A 22974-nucleotide genomic window follows, 5' to 3' on the forward strand; every position below is an offset into this window, starting at 1 on the left:
TCGAAAAGCAAGTAACTAGGCTGAAGTTTGAAAATAGTATGAATGTAACCAGAAAGAGTTAAAAAACCTTCAATTGAAAACATACATTTAAGCATTGCAAGCAACTGATATGTTTCAAATCAGGAGGTCATTTAGTAGCAGTGCAACCAGATCAATTTTCGACAAGTTCTATAAAAACGTTGTAGATGCGGCCCCGAAAGAACATGTGGTAAAGGATTTGGTGAGACCTATAGGTCTCTCAAGCCCTCCTGCATCGAATAGCAGTTATTCGAAGGGCAACTCTTTGAGAGATATGTTTGATAATGAGAAAACAGACAAAAGGAGCCGAGAATTAGGCTTGGAATTCAGCAAATCTGGAATGTACGAGCTCCATACATTTCGAAAAACCAATGGCAAGCTATTCATATCCCCAAAATCGTATTGGCGCTCAGATACAGCGTTGTACTTTCCCCATATCACTGGTAAAAACCTTTTGGGCGAAAACTATAGTATTGAGGATCAGTTGAAGGGTAAGGTCAGTGTGATGAGAATGTTTACTAGTAAAGTGGGTGATGACCTGATAAAAAGTTACTTCGAGAACGAAGAACTGGACCTCAATTATTTGGGCAAGGATCATGAATCTCTTACCAAAGGCCATAAGATACAGATCATAGAATTGAATATGATGGAGAATTTTTTGAAATCTATCGTGATGAAGTTGTCAATGGGCAAACTGAGATCACTGGTCCCTAAGGAAAACCATTCGACATATTTAACCTGTCAAAGAGATCAATTGCCATACACGCTTAGAGAACAACTACAAATCAACAACGTTTACACAGGTTATGTCATCATAGTGGACCCCAATTTGAAAATAAGGTGGATGGGATGCGGTCGCGCATCTACTGAAGAGTTCAACACCCTATGGAAATGTGCCAGAAACATTGCAAATGAATTCAAAGACTAGTAGACTAATGCATATATCTCTTGTAAATACAAAATACTAAAGTCCTTCTGTGATCCGTGTAATTTGTGTTGTGAGCTTGTAATGCACACCCATACATACGGCTTGATTTCACTGTGACCTTCCAGTACAGTAAGCATTTGTCTGTATAGAAAAGGTGAATCAACTTCACAAACAAGTAAGGTTCTTGTTGGGTACAATGCATCGTTGGCAATAATTGCATTCTAATATGATGCCTAAAAGATGGTATTCCTCTGCTAATTTTGATGCAAAGAAGCCGCCATCCCCACATGCAATGATGTATAGAAAGTGGGGCAAGCCTGTTGGACGGTTATTGGTATTAAGTGTTGGCAGTTACTATACACTGTTCTATCTTTGGGAGTATTTAAACAAGAAGGAATTGCAAAGAGATATGATAGCAAAATGAATATATATTAATAATTAATCTTTCTTACCGTTATTGATATAAACTAAAATGCGTACATCATATTTAAGCAGAGTAATCAAGATTTAAATGGAGCCTGGAAAAAGTTCATTTATTCTTTTCGGCGTACTCGGACTTTAATCTTTTGGCAACAGCCTCTAAGAACTCGTTGGTAGTCACGTATGCCGATCTATCAGAGTTACCTCCGGCCAGGGCTAGATCCTTTGTCATGATACCGTCAATTTGAACTGTGTTAAGCGTAGCGGATTCCAAAATAGAGGCAAACTCAGTAACTTCTGGTGTGTTATCCAGTTCACCTCTCTTTGCCAAGCCTCTGGTCCAAGCAAAGATTGATGCAATCGAATTCGTCGATGTTTCTTTACCTTGTTGGTATTGTCTAAAATGTCTTGTGACCGTACCATGAGCGGCTTCACTTTCGAAAGTCTTTCCATCTGGAGTTACTAAAACAGAAGTCATTAATCCCAACGAGCCAAATCCCTGAGCAACAATGTCGGATTGCACATCACCATCGTAGTTCTTCAGAGCCATAATGAAGCCCCCCTTTGACTTGATCATTTGAGCGACCATGTCGTCAATTAAACGATGCTCGTAGGTAATACCAGTTTGCTCGAAATTTTTCTCATAATCCTGCTCGAAGATTTCCTGAAAAATGTCTTTGAATCTACCATCGTATTTTTTCAAAATTGTGTTCTTTGTAGACAAGAACAAATTCAATTTTTTATTCAATGCCAACTTGAACGAGGAGTGAGCAAATCCACGAATGGATTCATCAGTATTATACATTGCCAATGCGACACCAGCTCCTTTATAATCATAAACCTCCAGCGTCGTTGGTTTTGATCCATTTTCCGGTGTGTAAACTAGCTCCAATTTGCCTGCACCAGGAATAATAGCATCGGTTGCCTTATATTGATCAGCATGCGCATGTCTGCCAATGATGATTGCTTTCTTCCAGCCCGGAACAAGACGAGGAACCCTTGGTATGACTATCGGCTCGCGAAAAACGGTACCGCCAAGAATATTCCTAATGGTACCATTTGGAGACTTCCACATTTTTTTCAAGCCAAACTCCTTGACACGGGCCTCGTCAGGAGTAATCGTGGCACACTTAATACCAACGCCATATTCCTTAATGGCATTAGCAGCGTCAACGGTAATCTTATCATCAGTTTTGTCACGTGACGTCACAGATAAATCATAATATTTCAAATCCACGTCCACATATGGCAACACCAATTGCTTTTTGATCTTATCCCAAATGATTCGAGTCATCTCATCACCGTCTAGTTCAACAATTGGATTCTTCACTTTTATCTTAGACAGCGCCCTCGTAGTGGACAAACATCTTCTAGCAAACATGATCGAAACCGCTTTTAACTGACACCCCAGTACGAATCGATCTGGAACCGTAGCTGTAAAAATTTAATCAGCGAGCCTTCAGTGTCAGAACTCTTCAGAATACTCTGACAAACCGATTTATGACCTGCTTTTATAAAGACAAGTCGGGTCACGTCAGATCAATGAATCATCAATCCCGCATCTTCGGATCACTTGAAGTCATTCAAAAATCTCAATTCCGCTGGTAAACGAATTGAGTTAAGCACTTCATTGTCCGATGGTATGGGAACTATTTTTGCGTCCTCTACCGGACAATTTCGGCCAAAGGCGAAGAGGAAAAAATAAAAAGCTGGGCGGCTAAAATATATCATATGCGTCATCATAAGACACATCCGGTACTTTGGGAAGAGTGAGTAGGTAAGCCGGTATTACCTCTATAGATGAGTAGCTAGAGTAACTGCTTCCTCATTTTGGTAGTGGGCACAACAATCCATTTAGCAAGAGCCACTTCCTGTGAGCTCAGCGAACATTTAGCATGCCCATGGCAGATGGATAAGGAAGAGCGCTCGGTATAGAAGACGACTGACGTCCAGGTCCTGGATGCTAAGATGGGGAGAATAAAGGGATCCATGTTGAAGTGTGAATTCTTTTCCACCTTTCTCCGATCTGCCTCAGAGTCAAAATAAAGCCTCCCTGAGGTCTAAGGTCTCTGGTAACAGTGCCAATGAGATACGACTTGAAGCTGGTAGGGGGAGGGGGTAGCTGTAAAATCAAATAGGGCTGCTTTTGCAGGACACAGGTTGGAAAGCAGCTGCCCGATTAAGATCGTGCATACAGGTGTCGAAAGTACATTATAAAAGGTAAAGGAGGCACAATGGTTCTAACGACGAGTTGCTTTCACTCTCAAACATACGTTCTTCATCCTCTTCACCTACGGGAGGTCCATGCACTGCATATTTGACTGTGTAAGATTGGCCAGTGAGAAGAACGAAAAAATCTTCCATGCAGGGCTAAAAACCATCTTGGTGCTGGCTTGTGCGAAGGCCTACGGGCATTGACAGTTCTACGAGAGTCTCTGTAGTAACACCATAGAGGATCCGCTCTGCGCCAAATATTCTTTCTATAGATACGCATCGTACGCCTCAATGGAGGGTTTCTTCTCAATTAACAGACAGTCAACCGGTATCATTAGTGGATCCGCAAATAATATAACAGAATTCAGTTACAATGACAAATTCCAAATGCAACGGCAAACCTGGCAATCGTCAAAGAAAGCCGTAATCCTGCGACTTATAACGAGTCTTTTACTCAGATAGTGAGACATTCATTGCCGCACATGAGCTACTGCCAAAAATTGTCAGGCAGAGCAAAAACGCACTTACGCAACTAGAGCTGGTAATGTACAACATACTAAAGCTCTAAAAATAAAGCGAGCACCAGCCCTGGGCAGATAAAATTAGAGGAATAAGATGGTGCTGACATTTTTCCCTTATATTACTGTGATTGTCTTATAACTTGGCGGCGAACTATTATAGTTTGGTTACGTAGGTGAAAGAACTAATGAAAAACTTCAAGAGTTGAGTGAGGAAATATAAACCTTTCTATTAAACATAAATAATATATGATGCCCTATTGAAGCCTATGGAAGTTTACCCAGTCAGATTGATTGACATCCGTCCCTCTCCCATATTATCAATTTATTAATCTTTTCCTGATATCTTTATTGTCTTTTCATTTCTCTATTGAATATTAAGTGGTCATGATCAGCAATGAATGAATACCTAAAGCCAAATCAGATGATGCTTTTATTCAAAACCCGGTAAGCATGAGCGTTACGCAGGTTCCTTCACATCAAACCAGACTTTCTCATTTGAACAAACGAGGAGAAGAATGGAACCAAAAAGCCCAAGGTGAAAAAGCCAAAGTGGATCAAACCAAATGGAATCTTTCTGTTGTGAACCTTGACGGGAAGGTTGGAATAAACACCTTCTTTGAAATGAGCTTGTTGTCTAATACTGGACGAAAAAGCTCTTCTAGTGGAAAATCTAATCAATTGTTGTCCAAACATTTTATAATGGATGCAGTTGTGGTTTATAGTTTGAGCGAGACTATTGTTGGCTAAGTGATGCTGCTGAGAGTGAAACAGTTATATCGATTGCAAGTAAATGTTAGTTGTCACATTTTCAATCCATCAAATTTCGATGATTTCTCCTTAGATTAAAAAAAAAAAATATAACTTGCCGATAAAAATTTATGCGGTGTTCGGGTTATCAATGTATGCCAATTGACGAATGCAACGCTTTGATTGGCTCGTGGGTGGTTTTCACGTTAAGAAATTTAGTGGCTCTTGGTTGAGGTAGAGTTGGTGCAACTTAACGGAACATATACAACTTCCAAATCATCATAGACCTTTTTCAAAGATTAATTTTCATTTGAAAGGGTGGCCAGCTAGTTTCCTAAAGATTTTAACAGGATAAAACATGTCTGCAATCGCTCCAATCACAGGTACTTTGAAGAAAAGAATTTTGGCCGATATCACAATTGGCTTTGCCATTGGTGGTGTCATGGGAGGTTACTGGTGGTGGGGATTCCACAAGAAAGTCATTAACAAACGTGAGAACTTTTACGCTGAACTGGCGGAAAAGAAGAAGATAGAAGAATAGGTACAGCGGAGGAACCTAACCTGAGACGGGTTCCACGAAAAAACACATCATCTTATTTTCAATCAAAAATGCTTTTCATGACGGAACTAAAGGACAAAGAGGGAACTATGACTAATCCTGTCACATACTATAATATTCAAGATCTCATCACTAATGTACGCAAAACAATATTTATCCGGAATCAAAGATAAAAGGATTAAAAATTACCGATTGTAATTTTGTATGCTTTTATTCTATTCTATTTCATTTATATATCATTATAATAAAACGGTCGTTTTCCGAAACTTATGTTTTTTCAAATATCTGTTGGAGTCGTACGGAGCTTGACGTTAATAGCGCTATCAATGGTACGGTTACCATTTATTAGCCCATCACTTACTATAATGAATCGCTTGTTAATATCTTTTTCACGTAATCTATCTTGAAGAAATCTTATTGTTGACACTTCACCCAATGTAACGCCTCCCAGAAATACAATAATGGCAATATCATTAGCTTTCTTCTTATCACTTTTACCGATAGTAACTCTTCTCCTGTTTTTGCGAACAGGCGGCAGCCAGCTCTCTTGCTTTGCTACACTTGCCGTACCGTAAATCTGTTCGAAGAGCTCTCCAGTTTTAGCAATACTTGGTTCTCTGGAGAGAATAAATGGTTGCTGAGATGAGTAGTTTTTACTCAATACCGTTCGATCATATAATAACTGGATAAATCTTGTTGTTAGCGGTACAACACCACAATAAGCAAAAGTAGCATCTTTGGGATGAGTTGCGTCATTTTTCCCCTCAAGACCATTTTGGTCTCCTTCTTCATCGTCGATGGGTGGTAGTGTATCCAGCCAAGACGATATGTACCTATATTCTCTTTTCCAAAATGGACTTACAATGTTATCGGCAATCAATGATTTACTAGTGAACAAGCCGGCAAGTGTTAATCTTTGTAATTGAAAACAAATTTCAATCCCATAGCTATCAATGAGTTCCCGCTTCATTGATTCATAATCTTTATCTCTTAATCCGTCCTTACAGACCGAGGATATGCAAGCAAGTCTCAAAATACGTCTCATTTCGACTTGATTTTCGTAATTTAGATCCATGATAGCGTCGTAACTACCTTTGTTTTCCAAATTCTGCAACAAAAGATCTTGCTCGATTTCCAGAACACGATTGAAGTTGTAGTCCTCGTTATTTGCTACATCTCCTAATATGTCTGACGATAAAGAAGTATGCATCTTAAGGAGTTTTTGCTTTCCCTGTAACGAACCTAACGAATCAACAAATTGTCTAATTTCTCCAACACTTTCCGCTTTATGTCTCGAGTCGTAACTTTCTTGTAATTCTCTGGCTGACTGGTTAAGCATCGGTCCCAAAGCTCCAAAATTCATATATTTAAGGCTATCCCAAATTTCATCATCTTGGTATTTCAGTGTGACGTTTTCTACATACTTCAGTTTACCACCAGGCATAAACTCATGTAAATCATCCAGTAGTCCAGCATAAGTCAACTGAGTCAGTAAAGGTGTCAAAGGATCCATATCCCTCTCTAAAACAATTAGATCAGTCTCCAAACCGCTATATTTTTCCCCGTACAATGTATCCTTTATGAAATGCTCCTTCCGGTCTGTATTATCCTCAATCCTCTTATGTAATAGATCCAGAAACTTCTTAGATTCATCGCCAAGACTTACGGTATGTGTGACTGTTGAGTTCGTCTCTTCGATTAAACTCTGCAAACAATTAACCATATTATCCACAAGAATACCCCTAGTAGCACCTTGCATTGAATAATTGCTGGGCGCATACATATTGTCTCCTTCATTATTGAACAATAGGTCACACAGCAACAGATTGTCGTCAACCTCGGGTACAGGTAGTATATTCCAAGCATACAGTCCAATATCATCAAACATTTTTAGTTGTGATTTAATAAAGTGAGGAATTGTGACCTGATGCTCTGCCTCACTATCTAGCAGCCGGTTTGAAATTTGATTCTTCCATGTACAATATATGACATTTGCACCATGATTTCTGAATTCACCCAAGATTCTAGTTAATTTATCTGGGACAATAAGTTCGGTACGTATATCTATAATAAATACAAGCGTCATATCTTCCATACCGACTACTATATCCCTTATATTATTTTCAGCCTGCTCATCAAGCAAAATAATCTTTCGTGCTGGGGTAGATTCAGTCAATTGGCTAAATGATATCAGTTGACTTAAAAATGGCACTATTTGGGGTTGCACTGCCAGAATCTGATTGTGACTAGGTATCTCTTTTAGAATGTGGCATAAATTCTCGCTCAAGGTTTTGCCAAACTTGCGAGTATTCCATCGTGAAATCATGGAGAAGGATGACTTATAAATGTGAAGCTGGCCGAGTAATGCTATCGCGTTTCATTACCATTTGTTGTTCTCTTGAAGAGGTCTGCTTTTCTTGAAAAAAGAGAAGCTGGTTTGAATCGGATCTTTCACGATGTCTGTGCTACAAAATGAAAACATCACAAAGCAACAAGAGCCAGCCGATAATAACGGACAGTCGCTCTCTGGGCGCGGCTGGAACATCTATAATTCTTCTCTTTTCTTATATATCTATAAAATGATTATACGGATATGCCACCTCTCATAGCAAACGCTCGATAGTAATCGAGCATTTCTTCGGTTATTCCCCTTGAAATGCCACCTAATGCCTTTTCAAAGTGACGAGCTTCAACTCTTGTAGTGTTCACATTTTCCATAATTGCCGCCAAACCAGCTTCCTGGCAGAGTAATACGACTTCAGCGCCTGAGCAGCCATCAGTTCTCCTCGCCAAGTCCTCCAGATCGTAATCTGGTGGCACATCTGAGTTAAATTTTTGCGTACACTTCCTAAGAATTTGCAGTCTGGCTGCAAAATCTGGGGGAGCCACATATATGTGCCTGTCCAGTCTCCCTGGTCTTAGTAAAGCAGCATCGATCTCATCAGGTCTGTTGGTAGCTCCCACAATTACGACACCATGCAATTCCTCCACACCATCAATCTCATTCAGTAAAGATGTCAAAACATGGCCTGCAGCCGCAGTTGAAGGTCCGTCACCGCTACGGTCAGAAGAGATGGCATCAATCTCATCAAAAAAAATAATACTTGGTGCTGCTGCTCGTGCCTTCCTAAATATTTCTCTTATGGCCCTTTCCGATTCGCCCACATATTTGTTAAAAATCTCTGGACCTTTAACAGCGAGAAAATTGACACCGGATTCGGTAGCCAGCGCCTTTGCTGTTAGCGTTTTTGAGCAACCTGGAGGACCATATAATAGAACACCCCTTGGAGCTGAGACTCCCAGTCTTGTAAAAGTTTCTGAAGCTTCCAATGGCAATTGTATCATTTCTTTCATCATGCGCTTTAAATCTTCTTGGCCGCCAATATCAGACCAGTAAACTTTTGGCATTTCAAGAAAGATTTCCCTCATCGCACTTGGTCTTATCTCTGCCATTGCATTTTCGACATCATCTACAGTTACCTTTAATGAATGATCGTCAAAATCAACACTCTTTTGTAATCCTCTTTGAATTGTCTTCATAACGGACTCTCTCGAAAGAGCTGTTAAGTCAGCACCAACATACCCGTGAGTTCTCGACGCAATATTCTTAATATCCTCACCAGATAACGAATGACGCTCTGGTGACATTTTATTGAATTGTTTCAATAAAATATCTAGTCTTGCATCTGCATTCGGGATTCCAATTTCAACTTCTTGGTCAAATCTTCCCGGTCTTCTAAGAGCTGGATCAATAGCATTGGGCCTATTTGTAGCTGCAACGACGGCCAGTCTACCTGCCGCTCCCATGCCATCCATTAAAGTAAGTAGGGTCGCCACAACTCTGCTTTCAACCTCCCCTGAATCATCACTAGAACGATTTGGAGCGAGAGAATCTATCTCATCAATAAAAATAATGGATGGCTGGTATTTGTTAGCTTCATTAAACATGTTTCTCAATGCAGCCTCCGTTTCACCCAAATATTTCGAAACTATTGAAGGACCATTTATTGTCAGAACGTGAGCATTGGATGAATTTGCAACACATCTCAAAAGCATGGTTTTACCCGTCCCAGGAGGGCCGTGGAGGAGAATTCCTCTGGGTGGGTTAACAGAGAATCTTGTAAATAAGGTTGGGTTATGCAGCGGCAGTTCAATGGTACTTTTCAAAAGGTCTATTTCCTTCGCGAGACCGCCAACTGAACTATAGGTCAGTGCCTCTGGTAACTGGTACTTTGAATTTGGTAGTTTAACCGAAGAAAAAGTGACCTTGGTAAAGTCTTTACGAAATATCACTGGTGGTGATATATACTCGAAACTATCTGAGAAAGAATCCGAGATTCCGTTTTGATTGTTACTCAAAGTCACACTTGATATATTGGGAAGCGTATCGTTCAATACATCTATGATGACTACATCTATTTTGTACTCTTTATCAACTACTATTTCGTGGAAAATCATGCCGGGCATCACTACTCCCGTATCATCGATCATTTGTTCGAGCCTCTTAAGCAGTTTTGTTTCATTCAATTGCTCTTGCGGTAAATTACCAATCACAATACTTGACGCATAAGGAGGCTGTCTTACAGCCTTCTTTAATTCTAGCCTGTCTCCGAGAATAATATTAGCAACACATCTAATGGTTTTTGAAAGCAAAATAACATTTTCAGGTTGAGAATTCGCATCTCCAGCTTTCGCAATGGCTATAATTCCAGTTGCACCTATCTTGGATATACTGCACATGCAACCGCTTGTTATATCTAGTTCTTTCAATACATCTGGATGTACAATCGCCACTGAATTATTTTTGTCGCTATTTTCGTTTGATGGAAAAGGTCTAGTTATATATTCAATAGGTAATTTGAACTTTGTTGCTTTAATCCCATCTGATGTGTTGGAAGATGGGGTCTTTTTCTTAGCTGCTGAAGAGCCAGTCTTTGGGGGCATCTCTTCAATATTTCCTGAGCTCTCTGTCCTAAATACCTTCAGCAGATCTTTTCATTTTTACTGATGAGGTAGATTGAAGTTCGAAATTTTTTGATTTTGTCGAAGAGCCATAAAGTTGAAGAAATAATAGTAAATTAACATATGTGATATACGCAAAGGGGAGTCATTCCTGAGGGGTTTCCAGAATAACTGTACCACTGATGTCCTGTTTGATTTTGTCCTGAGATATGTTGGTATTAATGAAGCGTTCGAATGGGTGTTTTTACAGGTTTCTGCGAAGATCTGTAGCTCAACGTAACAATACTGGAGGACAAACCTACATCCAATTGGATAATCCAACATCTTACACACAAGTATTGAAAGAGCCCCTGCTCAAAAGACAAGAACTTGGAAATGGTGCGAGAGTAGAGAATCTTCAGAAAAGTTTAGAGATGAACAAATATGGAGTTACTTTGCGAGACAAAGCTGAGATCATTAAATGTTTCTATCCCACAAAATACTCAACGCTAAGGGTTGATCAAGATAGAAGCTATAGCAACGAGCATCTTGAAATCGAGGGTAGAGGGCTGTTACATTTGGTCGTCAAGGAAACGTTTATGCAGTTGTACAAGAGAACTTCAAAAGATGTTGGCAAATATGACTTCAATTATGGATTAAAGATGGGCAGATTAAGCTCCTGGAAAAAGAAGCCTGCTTTGCTAGTACGACATTTTTTGAAACGTAAGGGTCTCGCGAAATTGGCTAGATTACCGATTCCGCAAAGTCAAATCCCATTGAGAATACAGTATGTATACGATCAAAGATCTTTTAATGCAATTATTGGATATATCGCCAAGACAAACGATGCGCAGACGGTCAATGAGTTTTTGAAAGCTGAAATTGCAAAAGATATTGTACAGACCATGCTCACTCGATGAATGCAGGCTTTTGTTTTTGAGTTTTCTTGAAGAGTATATATGTAGAGAGGTAATGCGTACTTATTAAATGAAAGAATTATAAGAAAGTAGGCTATAAGTATAGCGAAGCAGCAAAAACAATATCTCTTTTGATTGACTCTTGTGCTTGGCTCATTTTCAAATGCAAGTTAGAGTTACCTATAATTACGGATGCTGTTTTCACTTCCCGGCAAATTTCATCTAACCATGTAATCACTCTAACAACAGTTCCTTCAGCCTCAACACTAATCTCCATTATTTCTTTGAAAGATAATCCACGGGCCCACTCGTAGACAACATTCATTAAAGCAAATCTCTTCTTATCTAGGAATTCTGCTTCCTCCCTTGTTAGGGGCACTTGATGATTTTCATATACTCGCAGCATTTGGCTGTATATTTCGCAAATTCTCTCTTTACCTTTTGCTAATCTAGGTGTCACAATCGGTGGCTCATCCTCTCGGGTATTACCTTCATAAACAAAAACAGAAAGTAGTGCAACAATTTCTTCTGGCTCAAAATCACCAAGGAAATTATCCAGGATCAGTTCAGTCAAAACCAACTCGTAACCAGAATTTATTTCACATGCAACACGGCCTTTTAAGGAAACGTTGTGATTCTGATCAATGAAACCTGCCTCTTTAAGCACGCCCAGTCTTTTTTCATAATCTGGTAGTAAGTTCAAGTTTTGGTCTGACATTAAGTGTTTTGTGTGATCGATTTCCTTTCTAATCATAAATGCTTTGTATCTTGGTAAAAATTTATTCGCTAAATCGGGAGAATCAGTTGCCTTTAAAGATGAGAGTTTATTTTTTATGTTATTTCTCTCCAAAACTTGTTGGTGGACTTTCAAACTGCCTTTCTTCTCTGCAATACTTTCTTTCAATCTTTGAGAGATCTTCTGTAAAATTCTTATTTCCTCATTAAATCTCTTCAATGCCTCTTCATCTTTCTTCATTATATCAGTGAAAGAAATTCTCAGAGTATATGCTGTTACCAGTTCTACAGATGTCAAAGGAACCTTCACCATACAGTATTCCATAATTTTAAATTTTTTGAAGTTCTGAAGGGTGAATTTCTTTAGATCTGCAATATAAGGTAGGTGATTTGGTTCACCTGACTCTAAAGCGGTCGGTTCAGTAAAACACATGACGACTACCGAGGATTCTTTCATGTTGGAGCGGAACACAAAGCCCAATTGAAGATTATCATCTTCATTCCTGTATCCTATCAATCTTCCAACTTTCAAAACATGAAACACTGCATCCGTCTTGGCGATTTCTTCCATCATGCATGAAGTTGTTTCTCTGTAACGAACCGCAGCTTCCAAAAATTCATCAATATCACGGTTGGATTCGTCCGCATGATTCTTTTCAATGCTAACAAGATCCTTTTCTAATTGTGCAATCTTCTTCTCTTGCTCTGGCAGGAGAGTTTGCTTGGAGTTCTCGCTAAAAGAATATTTAATCATCTCTTCTACCTTTAAAGCCTCTATTCTAAGTAGATTCAAAATCATGTTGTAAGTCAGTCTAAATTGGGATTCTAACTTCGTTGGTGTTCCCAGAGTAACTTCCTTAAATGATGCAGGCTGAAGTGGGTCGCTATAGGCCATAACAATAACAGTACCTGTTTTATCCAAACCTCTCCGGCCAGCCCTACCCGCCATTTGAGTAAATTCACCAGGAGTCAAGTTTCTCAGACCTGTACCGTCATGCTTTTGAATTTCGCTGAAGACAACAGTCCTGGTGGGTAAGTTTAGTCCCATGGCAAACGTCTCAGTCGCGAAAAGGACCCTTATCAACCCTTTAGCGAAAAGCATTTCAATAAGTTCCTTTACTATAGGCAATAACCCACCATGATGGACAGCGATTCCCCTTTCAAGTAATGATCGAATCTTTAAGATTTGGGGCAACTCCCTATCATCTTTCTTTAATCTAGTTACTGAATTCTCAATAAACATATGAATTGATGACCTTTCCTTACCATTGCAAAAATTAATGCCCTCTAACCAATCTGCATACTCCTCGCAACGTTTTTTGCTAAAAACAAAAACAACTGCCGGTAAAAGCTCCTTCGCTTTCAAATAATTAATCAGGTCAGGCCAAGTCTTTTTCCCAGCACCACCTCTTCTGTAAAATTGGCTTTTATTTGAACCAACTGCGCCTGCACCTCTAGATCCTCTTTGGCCTCCGCGCCCTCTAGATGCACCTCCCCTTTGAGTGGCGCCACCTCCACGAGTAGCGCCCGGCTTAGCACCCTTTTTGCCGTCTTTGGAAGATGTAACTGCTGGCTTACCAGCAAGTATTTCTTTGTGTTTCTTAAAATTTGCTTCCAAAAACTCTTTGTTGGAATTTATCACAGGGATTAATTGATTCTTGGCCCAAATATTTATTTCTAATGGAACAGGCCTTTTTGGAGTAGAAATCACGTAGATATTTTTCTGTTTCGTTCTCCCTATCCAATTTGCAAATTCAAACGTATTAGGAACAGTTGCTGATAGAAGGATGAATTTTACATGCTGGGGTAACATAATAATAACTTCTTCCCAAACCACACCACGATCTTGATCATTAACGTAATGCACTTCATCGAATACAACAAATTCTACATCTCTTATCAAATCAGCACCGCGATACAACATAGATCGTAAAATTTCTGTGGTCATAATCAAACAGTTTGCGTCTGGATTTATTTGAACATCACCAGTAATCAAACCAACCCCAACATCTTTAAATGTCTCCCTAAAATCTCTGAATTTTTGATTTGACAATGCCTTGATTGGTGAAGTATATATTGTCTTTGTCATATTCCTTTGAGACATAGCAATGGCATATTCCGCAACTACTGTCTTACCAGCGGAGGTATGTGCTGCAACAAAGACAGAATCACCTTGTTCTAGATGGTAAACAGCTTCTTTTTGGAAAGTATCTAATTCAAAAGGCCACGTCCTTGCAGGATTGGGTATAAGTTCATTGAAATTTTCAATCTTGTGGTTTAGGTCGACCACATGCGCCCAATTTCTCTTCTCCAGATTTTTTTTCGTATTTACAATATTTCTTGCGAAGTCTACCCCCATTGGTAAAAGATCATCAATCTCGGTAGATTCTGAGTTCTCATTGGCTTCTTTGAGAATAGCTTCTGCTGTGTTGAACTCCATCTCATCATCGATCTTTTCTTTTTTTTCTTGAATTTCTCTTTCAATATCTACTTCGTTATCCAAATCATTTAAAGTTTCGATATCTTTGATTGAGCTTTCATTTGCTGGGTATTTCACAGATTGTGGGATGATACCTCGCACGAAGCCCTTTGGTATATCAAACAAGCCGTGTTCATCCTTGTGCAGTAACTTTGCGGTCACTCCCGAAGTAGAGATTCCATCCTCTGGGACATTGAGCGCGTTCATCGGTATACCACCTGGGGTGAATGGTAATTGAGAAGTAGACCCTTTGATAATGTTGCCATGTGTATTAATGCTTCTATTCAGGGATAAAGAATTAGAAGCGTTAGCGGTTTCTAATTCCTTTAAGTTCGTTTTTTCTTCATAGCTAACAATACGACAATCAAGCCCTTTCCTCTTAAGATAGTAAGCAGTTTTGTTTATTGGTTTTGGAATCTGCAGAAAGTCCTTGTAATCGTAGTTACCGGGAAAATCAATTTGACCTTCAGCACCATGGTTTTCCAGGAAATCCATTTCGGGAACCTGCTGCACAACATCTAGTAAATTCCACGGTATCACATTGCTGGGTTTCAGGAACCTGTTCTCAATGGTTTCATTTGTGCTCTCAGCATTTGAAAATCCTAGATCAATCTTTGAAATTTTGTCTTCAAAAAGTTCCAATTCTTCATCGTTTGTAATATCCCGAAGACTTTGGTATAATTCTTCAAGATGACGATTATCAATATCAGATGACATGGTTCGAGCTGTAATTCAATTCACAGAGAGAGCATTTTTCGTGATAAAGGTTGTAAATAAGAAGTTATCCGACAACTATTTATGAATTGCATTCAAAGTCAATATACGTATCTAACGACAGGTTAAGAAATAGTTTTCCTGTTATGCGACTATATTCTTTACATGAAGATCTGCCAAAATCACAAATATGCACAACTACTTTGGAAACCCTCACGACTTAGGGGCAGGCATACCTGTGTACTTGCTGGTATGGATTCGAATTTGAAGCAATATCTCTAAGGAGAAGCAAATGAGCGTTTTCAAACTGAAGAACCGAGTGCGCTGCTTTGCGATTGCCAATGCGATGCATTCAGCACCTTTTTCGAGTCCTAAAGAGTTACTTCACAGTGACCGTCGCAGCATGTCTCAATCGTGCAATTGGATTCAAAAACCAAAAATGACTATGTTGTTTTTGTTGAAGGCTAACAAGGCACTTTTGTGTAACGTAAAATCGATTTTTACGTGTCTTGATTCAACTCTTCGATGCGTTTCCTCTTTCTTTTTCTCTTTGAACCATTTCATATCTTGTAAGTACACTCTTTTTGAGAATTTATCAATAAATGGAAACAATTCTTTCATATTAAGCAAAGTATGCATTGTTTATCCATTTTGTGTGCCTTGTACCGAAGAATGTAATTTGGCAGGAAGAAAGAGTAGCAGTCTGCCAAAATCTTTATCAGTTTTGATAAGTTGCAGCCCTCGAACGAACCCTAATGACGTTGCTCATTTCGATTAACAATAACGCTTGATTGTAAAATACGTTACTTAATTTCTATATTGTTACAAAATAATGCTTGTCTATGTTCCCTCATTCCCAATAATTTAATATTCCTTTTTTTTTTTTTATTCATTATGGTTGCTTTCTTTAGAATTCACTCAATGGCAATAATAACTCCTTTTTGTATTTATGTTCTTTTGATATGTCATCAATAATTAATCATTAGTTTACTCTTCTTCACTTTCACTGCTGGCATCATCATCAGATGATGAAGAGAATCCATTGTTTGCTTGGTTTGCATTGAAACTTGAACCTAATGGTGAACCGTTTTGGCTTAACGGTGACGCGCCATCTAATAATGCAAGTTTATTTTTGATCTTTTCAATTTGTTTCTTTTGTTCCTCCTGGCTTAATGCCTTGGATCTTCTCTTTTTATGACCATTACTTAAACCATTTGTAGGCGACAGTGAATTCATTTCCTTACCACTCCTGCCATATGCGGAACTCCCATTCAGACCACTAACACCATTCGCGCTGGAAGACGAAGTATCGTATTCTCTGAAGAACGTATTGTACAGGGTCAACACGGTATTGTTATCTAAGGTATCCAAATCCAATTCAACCTCATCATCTTCGGCTAAATTAGGCATTGATTTTTTTATTATATTGATAACCTTTTCCAATTTGGATGTTGGCAAATCGTTTATCTTTTCCGTGATGATCTTTTTCATATCGTAAGTAACAACTGTTTTGAATCTTTTCTTACTTCTTTTGCCGTTGTGGGAGCTACCATTGATACTATTTGACGACCTTTTCAACGACTTTCTACGGTTCTTCTTCGAACCGCGAGCCAGTCTTCTTTCCTTTCTAATTTTCTCTAGTTCTTGCTTCTTCAACTGCTGCAATTCAATCTTCATTCTGTCAAGTTGCTCTTCCAAATACTGAATTGCAGGGTTTGTGATGGAGGTCTCATCGATATCTGACTCATACTCATTAGACTCATACTCGTCAGAGTCGTACAGCATCCCATCACCGTTCATATCGTCATCTGTGTCTTCATAGTCATCAATAATCGGCCTATCGGCCCACTTCGACACGAAGATATCATCTAGTCTATGACCCATCATGTTGACGATCGTGCCCTCCGGATTGAATTTGTAACAGTTATCGAATACAAGTCTCACATCGTGCTCGAACTCCTCCAGAGTTTTATATTTCCAGTTGTTCAGTTTTTTGGAGACACTGCCGAGATCCATGGGCTCCTTGACGTACTCGAAGTAAGTCGGGCAGTTCAACGCAACGGGATCGACCGGCTCCAAAAACGGATAGTTGAATGACGCGTGTTTCTTATTCATCAGCTCTTTCAGCACGTTTGAACAGAACTTCATCGCCTGCTGCAGCTTTTTCGACTTTGGCTTTGCCATTTCATGCGGATAGATATCCTTCGACTTGGGCGGGTGAATCTCCCTCTTGGGTCTGCCGTTGTGCGTCTGCGCTCTCCGTATGACAACCGGCTGGTCCTCGTCTGTCGATTTGCGTCTTCTGGTCTGCTTGACCGGTGGCGCATCCTTCGCGGGCATGTTGAGCATGTGTTTTTCGAACGACGCCTGCACATTCCGCGCCATCTGCGAGATCGTCGCAGTGGGCCCGTTGAACTTGCAACAGTTCTCCACCATCAGGCTCAGATCCGCGGTGATCTGTTCCGGCGTCTCATATGCATTCACGTTCAATTTTCGCTCGATGGTCGACAGGTCCATCGGCCGCGTTATGTGGTTGAAGTAGAAAGGTATATTCAGCGCCTGCGGGTCCACCGGCTTCAGGAACGGTCTCGCGTCCTTCAACCGTTTCAGCGCCTTGATCGTCATAGAGGCGTGCTTCTGCTGGTGCTTGGGCAGCGGGTTTTCGGGCAGCTTCGACATGTCCGGCTCAGGCGGCGGAGTGGGAGCTGGCACCATGCCTGCGTTGGTCACATGTCCGGCAACGTGCCCTGGAACACCGTCCCCGGACGCCGCTTCCTTGTCGTCTGGCGCGTGCCCGTTTTCCTGGGCCTCTTCGTGCTTTGGTTGCATCTCGATGGGGCTGCTGGTGGCCGGCGTCTCCAGCCCATTGCTAGTCTCGCTGGGCGTCAGCTTTGCGCCCTCGCCTTCACCTCCAGCCGCGTGCCCCGGCGTGCCATCCTCACCGCCGTGCAGTCTCTTGCCGCCGACCTCGCCAGCGCCTGCCACAGCGCCACCTGCCTCGCTGCCAGCTACCGTCGCCATCGGCATCGCCAGCACTGGGGAGACCCCCGTTACCCCGTTTTGATGAGAACTCACCTCCGTTGTCATTACGTACGCTGTGATTAATCCAGACACCAGAGGAGAAGAAATGTCAAAAATACGACTAAAAACAAAAATAAATGCAGGAAAAAAATTCTTTTCCGGCTTTGTACGTTTATTCCACAAAATTAAATTAACCTCTGTTCTTTAAATACTTTGCGACGATAAACCAGCGATCTGTTTTTCTTAATTTTTTCTGTTTTTTGAATCGCTTTTTTTAACGCGCCTCGCGAGCTGTCGCGTCGTTCTGCGCGCGTTTCTCTGAGAATTCTTGCGAGTTTCAAGCAAGCAAGAGCGCCATTGGACGACGCCAAAGCAAGGCCACCGCACAGCGCAGCTGCGCTGTGCGGTGGCAAAAAATACACCACTGGAAAAGCCAGAGCAGCCCACAGCACAGCACAGCACAGCACAGGCACCGGCACAGGCTGAAGACACTCTCGACACACGGGAGAAACAGCACACGAATAGGGGCGGCCAGCACCAGAGCTATTTGCCGCTAACGCTCCTGGTCTCCGCACCTTCGTCCGCTGTGCTCGGTGGCAAATCACCGTGCACGGCGCGAAGCTCCCAGAACGGATGCACGACATCTCGTGGTGCACGGGCCGCCCCATACGGCATGCAGCTATTGCTCCGGTGTGTCGGTCAATAAGGTTTTCTCGGGCTGTTCCGTCTTGGCTCCTTCGACGCAGCGGATGCGCAACGGTACGCAGCAGGCGATACCCTTCCGTGACGCTTTCGTCGGAGACGAGGGGAGGGGCGAGACAGAAGCAAACCGGGGCGGGGGTCACCCGCCCCGACACATGGACGACGGCCACGTTATAACACGCTTCGGCGACCCGCTAGACTTCGGCTGCTGTGGTTATCAGCGCTCGCAGGCGTGGCGGCGATACGGGCACGCGGGTCGACTGTGCTCCCGTGCTCCCGTGCTGGGCCCGAAATCCCTTGATGTGTGCAACGCGTAAACGCTCGACAGCACGCTTCGCGTGTGCGGCGGCAACGCGTGGACCTGAAACGTGTAAAAATAGTAGCAGACGGGCGAGCGCCCATACACCCTGCGCGGTGTGACCGCGCCCGTGCACCGCGTATGTAGAGCACGGCACAAACAGTCACATCTTCCGATGTGCCCGTTTGTTGCTTTCGCTGGGGAAAGCATCGATTTAAGGGAACTTGGCCAACTCACAGGAGCCCGGGTGTCACGAAGGCGTTCATTTAAAAGCATCTAGGGCAAGCGTGAGGGGAGATACCAGCCCGCAGGACACCAAATCTGACAATCTAGAGCACGAATAAACATCAACACGGATCCATGTCGCTGTACTACACTCTAGTGTTCATCTTTTTATGCATTGAGGTCGTTATCTTCTCCATCCTGGCGTTGCCGATCCCCACAAAGTTCCGCAGACCACTGACGCTATGCTTGCTGAAACCATTCCAACTGGAAGTGGTTCAAATTACGATAAAATGCATCCTTGGTTTCATACTGCTGCTCTTTGCTGATACCATTAATAAGGTGTACAGCATCGAGACGGAGCTCAACGCGGCGTCGAACGCCAACATCAAGGGCGGCGGGATATACTCGCAAGACAGGATCGAGGTTCTATCGAGAAAGTTTTTCGCACAGCGTAACATGTATCTGACCGGCATGACGCTGTTCCTGACGTTTACGGTCGTGAGGACGTTCAGTCTGGTGCAAGAACTGCTGGAGCTGAAGGACAAGTACCGTAAAGAAAATCCTGAGATCGATACCGCCAAGCTGGAATCAGAAGACTCCAGCGAGAAGGACAAGCTTTTGAAGAAAATTGAGGACAACGAAAAAGAGATTTCCAGGTTGACGGAAAAAGCTAAGCTTTTGGAAAGCGAGATGTAATACGGGCTCCGTCAGCGCATTTATATACACATATATATTGTCAAATATATGAATATTCCATTTTCATTTGATTAGTGTACAAACGAGTTGCTCTTGTGTTTGGGCGTGAATACGAAGTTCTCGTCCGTCTTGCCGAAAAACATTTCACTCAACTTGATCCAGTCATCAACTTGGGAGCTTCCCAACAAGGACTCGAGTTCGTTTCTGCCCCTCCAATTCGGTGCTCTCTCGTTTATCTGCACGGGAACCCTTTCGAGAATGCCAACTGGTAAGTAACGATGGAAAAAAGACATAAACTCGCAGAAAAATCTACGACACTGCGATATACCATATTCGTCCGTGCCCCAGTGTTCCATGGCAAACTGCGAATAATCTTTCAAAATTTCTAATCTTTCTTGACTTGTCTTGTCTATATGTTGCATTGCGTCAATCTCTTCAAATATCCAGGGTTTGATTAGCGCTCCGCGAGCAACCATGATGCTGTCGATGTTTTCATTTGCATCCAAATATCTGTGCCAATCTTCATAGTTGTTGACATCACCATTCCCAACAAACTGAATTTTTGGTCTGTCGAAATCCAGTTCCTGTTCGACACTCCTCAAGTGATCAGCCATTTTTGAAACATAATCCCAATCTGCTTGTTTAGTGTATCTTTGTTGTCTTGATCTTCCATGTAAAGTTATCGCTGCGACGTCGGTTTCATTGACCAATCTTTTGATCAGAGTTTCGGCGACCGGATGGTCAATTCTAGTGCCCGTACGTATCTTCACTGTTACCGGTATATCTCCCGAGACATAACTCATCGCATTGAGACAGCGTATCATCCTTGCTGGATTATCTAAGAGTGCGCTTCCCGAACCTTGTCTATAGAGGAGATCAATTGGGCATCCCGAATTCAAATTTATCTCGCTTATATGACCATCCGTGTTACCGGCTAATGCTTCGGCAGCTTTTGCAGCTTGCCAAGGTTTGGAACATGCAATCTGAACACCGAACCCAGGATATTCACTACAATGAGCTTTTGGTAAGGCCCATTCAGAATTTGTTCCACTGATCAACGGTACTGACAATGCCATTTCTGAGTAAGTTATATCGGCGCCAAGTTTTTTCATCAATCTACGATATGGCAAGTTGCCTACAGTGGTGAGAGGTGAGAGTATTTTCTTCCTGCGATAATCTAATTTTTTCTTTTCCTGGCTAAAGTAACGGGTGTCCTTATACTTCAAATAAACCTCTTTTTGGCGAATTCTGCGATCTTCTAATTCTTTCTCCCTTTGAATCACTTGTGGGGCTTTTCTCTTCGGATCTTGTTTCTCATCCTCACCTTTTTGCTTTTCAGCACTCTCCTCTTTTGCATCTTTGGGCATATCATCTCTGAATTCCTGCTGAATTGCATCAATAATCTCCAGTACAAAGTTACTGTCACTGAAAGGGAATCTTTTCTTTATCAAATCCACTTTTTGTCTCCCGGTGATGTGATTTACTTCATGATTCGCCTCCCAAAGCTTTGTCTTCTCCTCTGGGTCCATCTGAAACAGTGACAGTTCCCCATTGTCGCCTCTGTTCAAATGTGATGATAAAAATCTGCACTTGAATCCCATTGGGCAACTTCCTAATCTCGAGTAAACGGGGCAGCTTTTGAAAAACTCTGACTGGATCTCAGGCTTCTTTGTTGACAGATACAAAGAGATATCATGCACAAAACGGCAGCTATCCCCAAAACTGCACACTTTGTCCGCACCTCCACCTTGAATATACTTGGGACACAAAGCATTGGCTTCTTTGGCCTGTCTTAGATCACGATTCTTGTTCTGTCCCTTGTTCTTCTTGCCCTTTTTGCCCTGAGGCTTCTTGTCATCTACAATGCGTTCCGATGAAGGTTCATCCTCCTCATATGCATGGACCAAAGAGTCCGTATTGTTCAAAACAATAAACTCAGGCTTCAGCTGAGCTATACCCTTGGTGGATGACGAATTAAATCTCTTAACACTATCGCCGCCATTGACATTTTCGTCCAAGTCAACAGATCTCTTAGCTGCTGTCATACCTATATCTACTTTCTTTCTTTTCCTGAGGATTAGATATGAAGCTCATCGCTGTTTTTTCGATTGAAATTTTTCATGTATTGATCCGAAATTCAGTATTCACTGTTGAAACATAAACTCGAAGTACTATCGCTGCCGTCTAGAGGGAGTTCGTCAGCTGCACTATCGTCTCATTGCATCTACGTCCTATCGCTGTCACCATCGTGTTTACCAAACAATGCGAGTCCAATGCAGCAAGTCCAATGCAGCAAGACCCATGCAGCCACTTCAAGAGATACTACACGACCCAAAAGGCTATCAACAAGAGTAATAACGGATCAGATAACGGAAGAGCGGAGTCTGAACTATGGTTACATGTAGTTTCTTGATAACTCATGCATGCCACGGAGGGCTCAGTAACTAGCCATCGATATCGAAAGTCTAGCGTCACATATATATATATCTATCTGTACGCATACATTTTTCAATCTTGTGACTCGTTCTTGTTTCTTGTCATGTCCGTTTATGCTTGTAATCGCGCAGGGCTAACAGAGATCGACCTCAAGGGCGCCAAGTGTTGACTTGGGCTGTATATTGCACTTTCCGAGTCAATAGACTATACATATCCTATAAGGTGAAGGTCACTTGATTTCAATTGAATTTAATTCCACGTTGACAAGTTTCACCATTTGTTTTCCCACCCATACGGCATTTGCAGACTCCTGCCCGATTGAGATAATCAGACAAGAACGAACAACGAGAGGAAGAACAAGCAAAATAGGAAGAACAAGAGCAGCATAGCTTCGGAACAAAGT

At 41.6% G+C, this 22974-nt stretch overlaps 14 protein-coding genes across 14 annotated transcripts; 6 read left to right on the forward strand and 8 right to left on the reverse strand.

Moving 5' to 3' along the window:
* Positions 1-109: 109 nt before the first annotated feature.
* On the forward strand, positions 110-946 carry ATP10 (Atp10p; the record flags this gene model as incomplete). The annotated part of the gene is made up of 1 exon (XM_037287433.1): positions 110-946. The coding sequence occupies one exon, from the start codon at positions 110-112 to the stop codon at positions 944-946; it is 837 nt and encodes a 278-aa protein (XP_037143328.1).
* A 226-nt stretch (positions 947-1172) lies between these two features.
* HG535_0B06460 (uncharacterized protein) lies at positions 1173-1370 on the forward strand (the record flags this gene model as incomplete). The annotated part of the gene is made up of 1 exon (XM_037287434.1): positions 1173-1370. The coding sequence occupies one exon, from the start codon at positions 1173-1175 to the stop codon at positions 1368-1370; it is 198 nt and encodes a 65-aa protein (XP_037143329.1).
* Positions 1371-1475: 105 nt separating this feature from the next.
* IDP1 (isocitrate dehydrogenase (NADP(+)) IDP1) lies at positions 1476-2747 on the reverse strand (the record flags this gene model as incomplete). Its single annotated transcript, XM_037287435.1, has 1 exon — positions 1476-2747. The coding sequence occupies one exon, from the start codon at positions 2745-2747 to the stop codon at positions 1476-1478; it is 1272 nt and encodes a 423-aa protein (XP_037143330.1).
* Positions 2748-4572: 1825 nt separating this feature from the next.
* COX8 (cytochrome c oxidase subunit VIII) lies at positions 4573-4794 on the reverse strand (the record flags this gene model as incomplete). The annotated part of the gene is made up of 1 exon (XM_037287436.1): positions 4573-4794. One exon carries the CDS (start codon positions 4792-4794, stop codon positions 4573-4575), a length of 222 nt encoding a protein of 73 aa, XP_037143331.1.
* A 412-nt stretch (positions 4795-5206) lies between these two features.
* Positions 5207-5389, forward strand: COX9 (cytochrome c oxidase subunit VIIa; the record flags this gene model as incomplete). The annotated part of the gene is made up of 1 exon (XM_037287437.1): positions 5207-5389. One exon carries the CDS (start codon positions 5207-5209, stop codon positions 5387-5389), a length of 183 nt encoding a protein of 60 aa, XP_037143332.1.
* Positions 5390-5684: 295 nt separating this feature from the next.
* On the reverse strand, positions 5685-7733 carry VPS33 (tethering complex ATP-binding subunit VPS33; the record flags this gene model as incomplete). Its single annotated transcript, XM_037287438.1, has 1 exon — positions 5685-7733. One exon carries the CDS (start codon positions 7731-7733, stop codon positions 5685-5687), a length of 2049 nt encoding a protein of 682 aa, XP_037143333.1.
* A 257-nt stretch (positions 7734-7990) lies between these two features.
* AFG2 (AAA family ATPase AFG2) lies at positions 7991-10351 on the reverse strand (the record flags this gene model as incomplete). Its single annotated transcript, XM_037287439.1, has 1 exon — positions 7991-10351. One exon carries the CDS (start codon positions 10349-10351, stop codon positions 7991-7993), a length of 2361 nt encoding a protein of 786 aa, XP_037143334.1.
* Positions 10352-10578: 227 nt separating this feature from the next.
* On the forward strand, positions 10579-11268 carry HG535_0B06520 (uncharacterized protein; the record flags this gene model as incomplete). The annotated part of the gene is made up of 1 exon (XM_037287440.1): positions 10579-11268. One exon carries the CDS (start codon positions 10579-10581, stop codon positions 11266-11268), a length of 690 nt encoding a protein of 229 aa, XP_037143335.1.
* Positions 11269-11359: 91 nt separating this feature from the next.
* On the reverse strand, positions 11360-15196 carry SKI2 (SKI complex RNA helicase subunit SKI2; the record flags this gene model as incomplete). The annotated part of the gene is made up of 1 exon (XM_037287441.1): positions 11360-15196. The coding sequence occupies one exon, from the start codon at positions 15194-15196 to the stop codon at positions 11360-11362; it is 3837 nt and encodes a 1278-aa protein (XP_037143336.1).
* A 289-nt stretch (positions 15197-15485) lies between these two features.
* On the forward strand, positions 15486-15971 carry HG535_0B06540 (uncharacterized protein; the record flags this gene model as incomplete). Its single annotated transcript, XM_037287442.1, has 1 exon — positions 15486-15971. The coding sequence occupies one exon, from the start codon at positions 15486-15488 to the stop codon at positions 15969-15971; it is 486 nt and encodes a 161-aa protein (XP_037143337.1).
* Positions 15972-16180: 209 nt separating this feature from the next.
* BDF1 (chromatin-binding protein BDF1) lies at positions 16181-18280 on the reverse strand (the record flags this gene model as incomplete). The annotated part of the gene is made up of 1 exon (XM_037287443.1): positions 16181-18280. One exon carries the CDS (start codon positions 18278-18280, stop codon positions 16181-16183), a length of 2100 nt encoding a protein of 699 aa, XP_037143338.1.
* Positions 18281-18399: 119 nt separating this feature from the next.
* On the reverse strand, positions 18400-18882 carry HG535_0B06560 (uncharacterized protein; the record flags this gene model as incomplete). Its single annotated transcript, XM_037287444.1, has 1 exon — positions 18400-18882. One exon carries the CDS (start codon positions 18880-18882, stop codon positions 18400-18402), a length of 483 nt encoding a protein of 160 aa, XP_037143339.1.
* A 692-nt stretch (positions 18883-19574) lies between these two features.
* Positions 19575-20135, forward strand: YET3 (Yet3p; the record flags this gene model as incomplete). The annotated part of the gene is made up of 1 exon (XM_037287445.1): positions 19575-20135. One exon carries the CDS (start codon positions 19575-19577, stop codon positions 20133-20135), a length of 561 nt encoding a protein of 186 aa, XP_037143340.1.
* A 71-nt stretch (positions 20136-20206) lies between these two features.
* DUS3 (tRNA dihydrouridine synthase DUS3) lies at positions 20207-22180 on the reverse strand (the record flags this gene model as incomplete). Its single annotated transcript, XM_037287446.1, has 1 exon — positions 20207-22180. The coding sequence occupies one exon, from the start codon at positions 22178-22180 to the stop codon at positions 20207-20209; it is 1974 nt and encodes a 657-aa protein (XP_037143341.1).
* Positions 22181-22974: the final 794 nt, after the last annotated feature.

This window comes from Zygotorulaspora mrakii, chromosome 2 (assembly GCF_013402915.1).
Source record: "Zygotorulaspora mrakii chromosome 2, complete sequence".
In the NCBI taxonomy this organism is placed as follows: domain Eukaryota; kingdom Fungi; phylum Ascomycota; class Saccharomycetes; order Saccharomycetales; family Saccharomycetaceae; genus Zygotorulaspora; species Zygotorulaspora mrakii.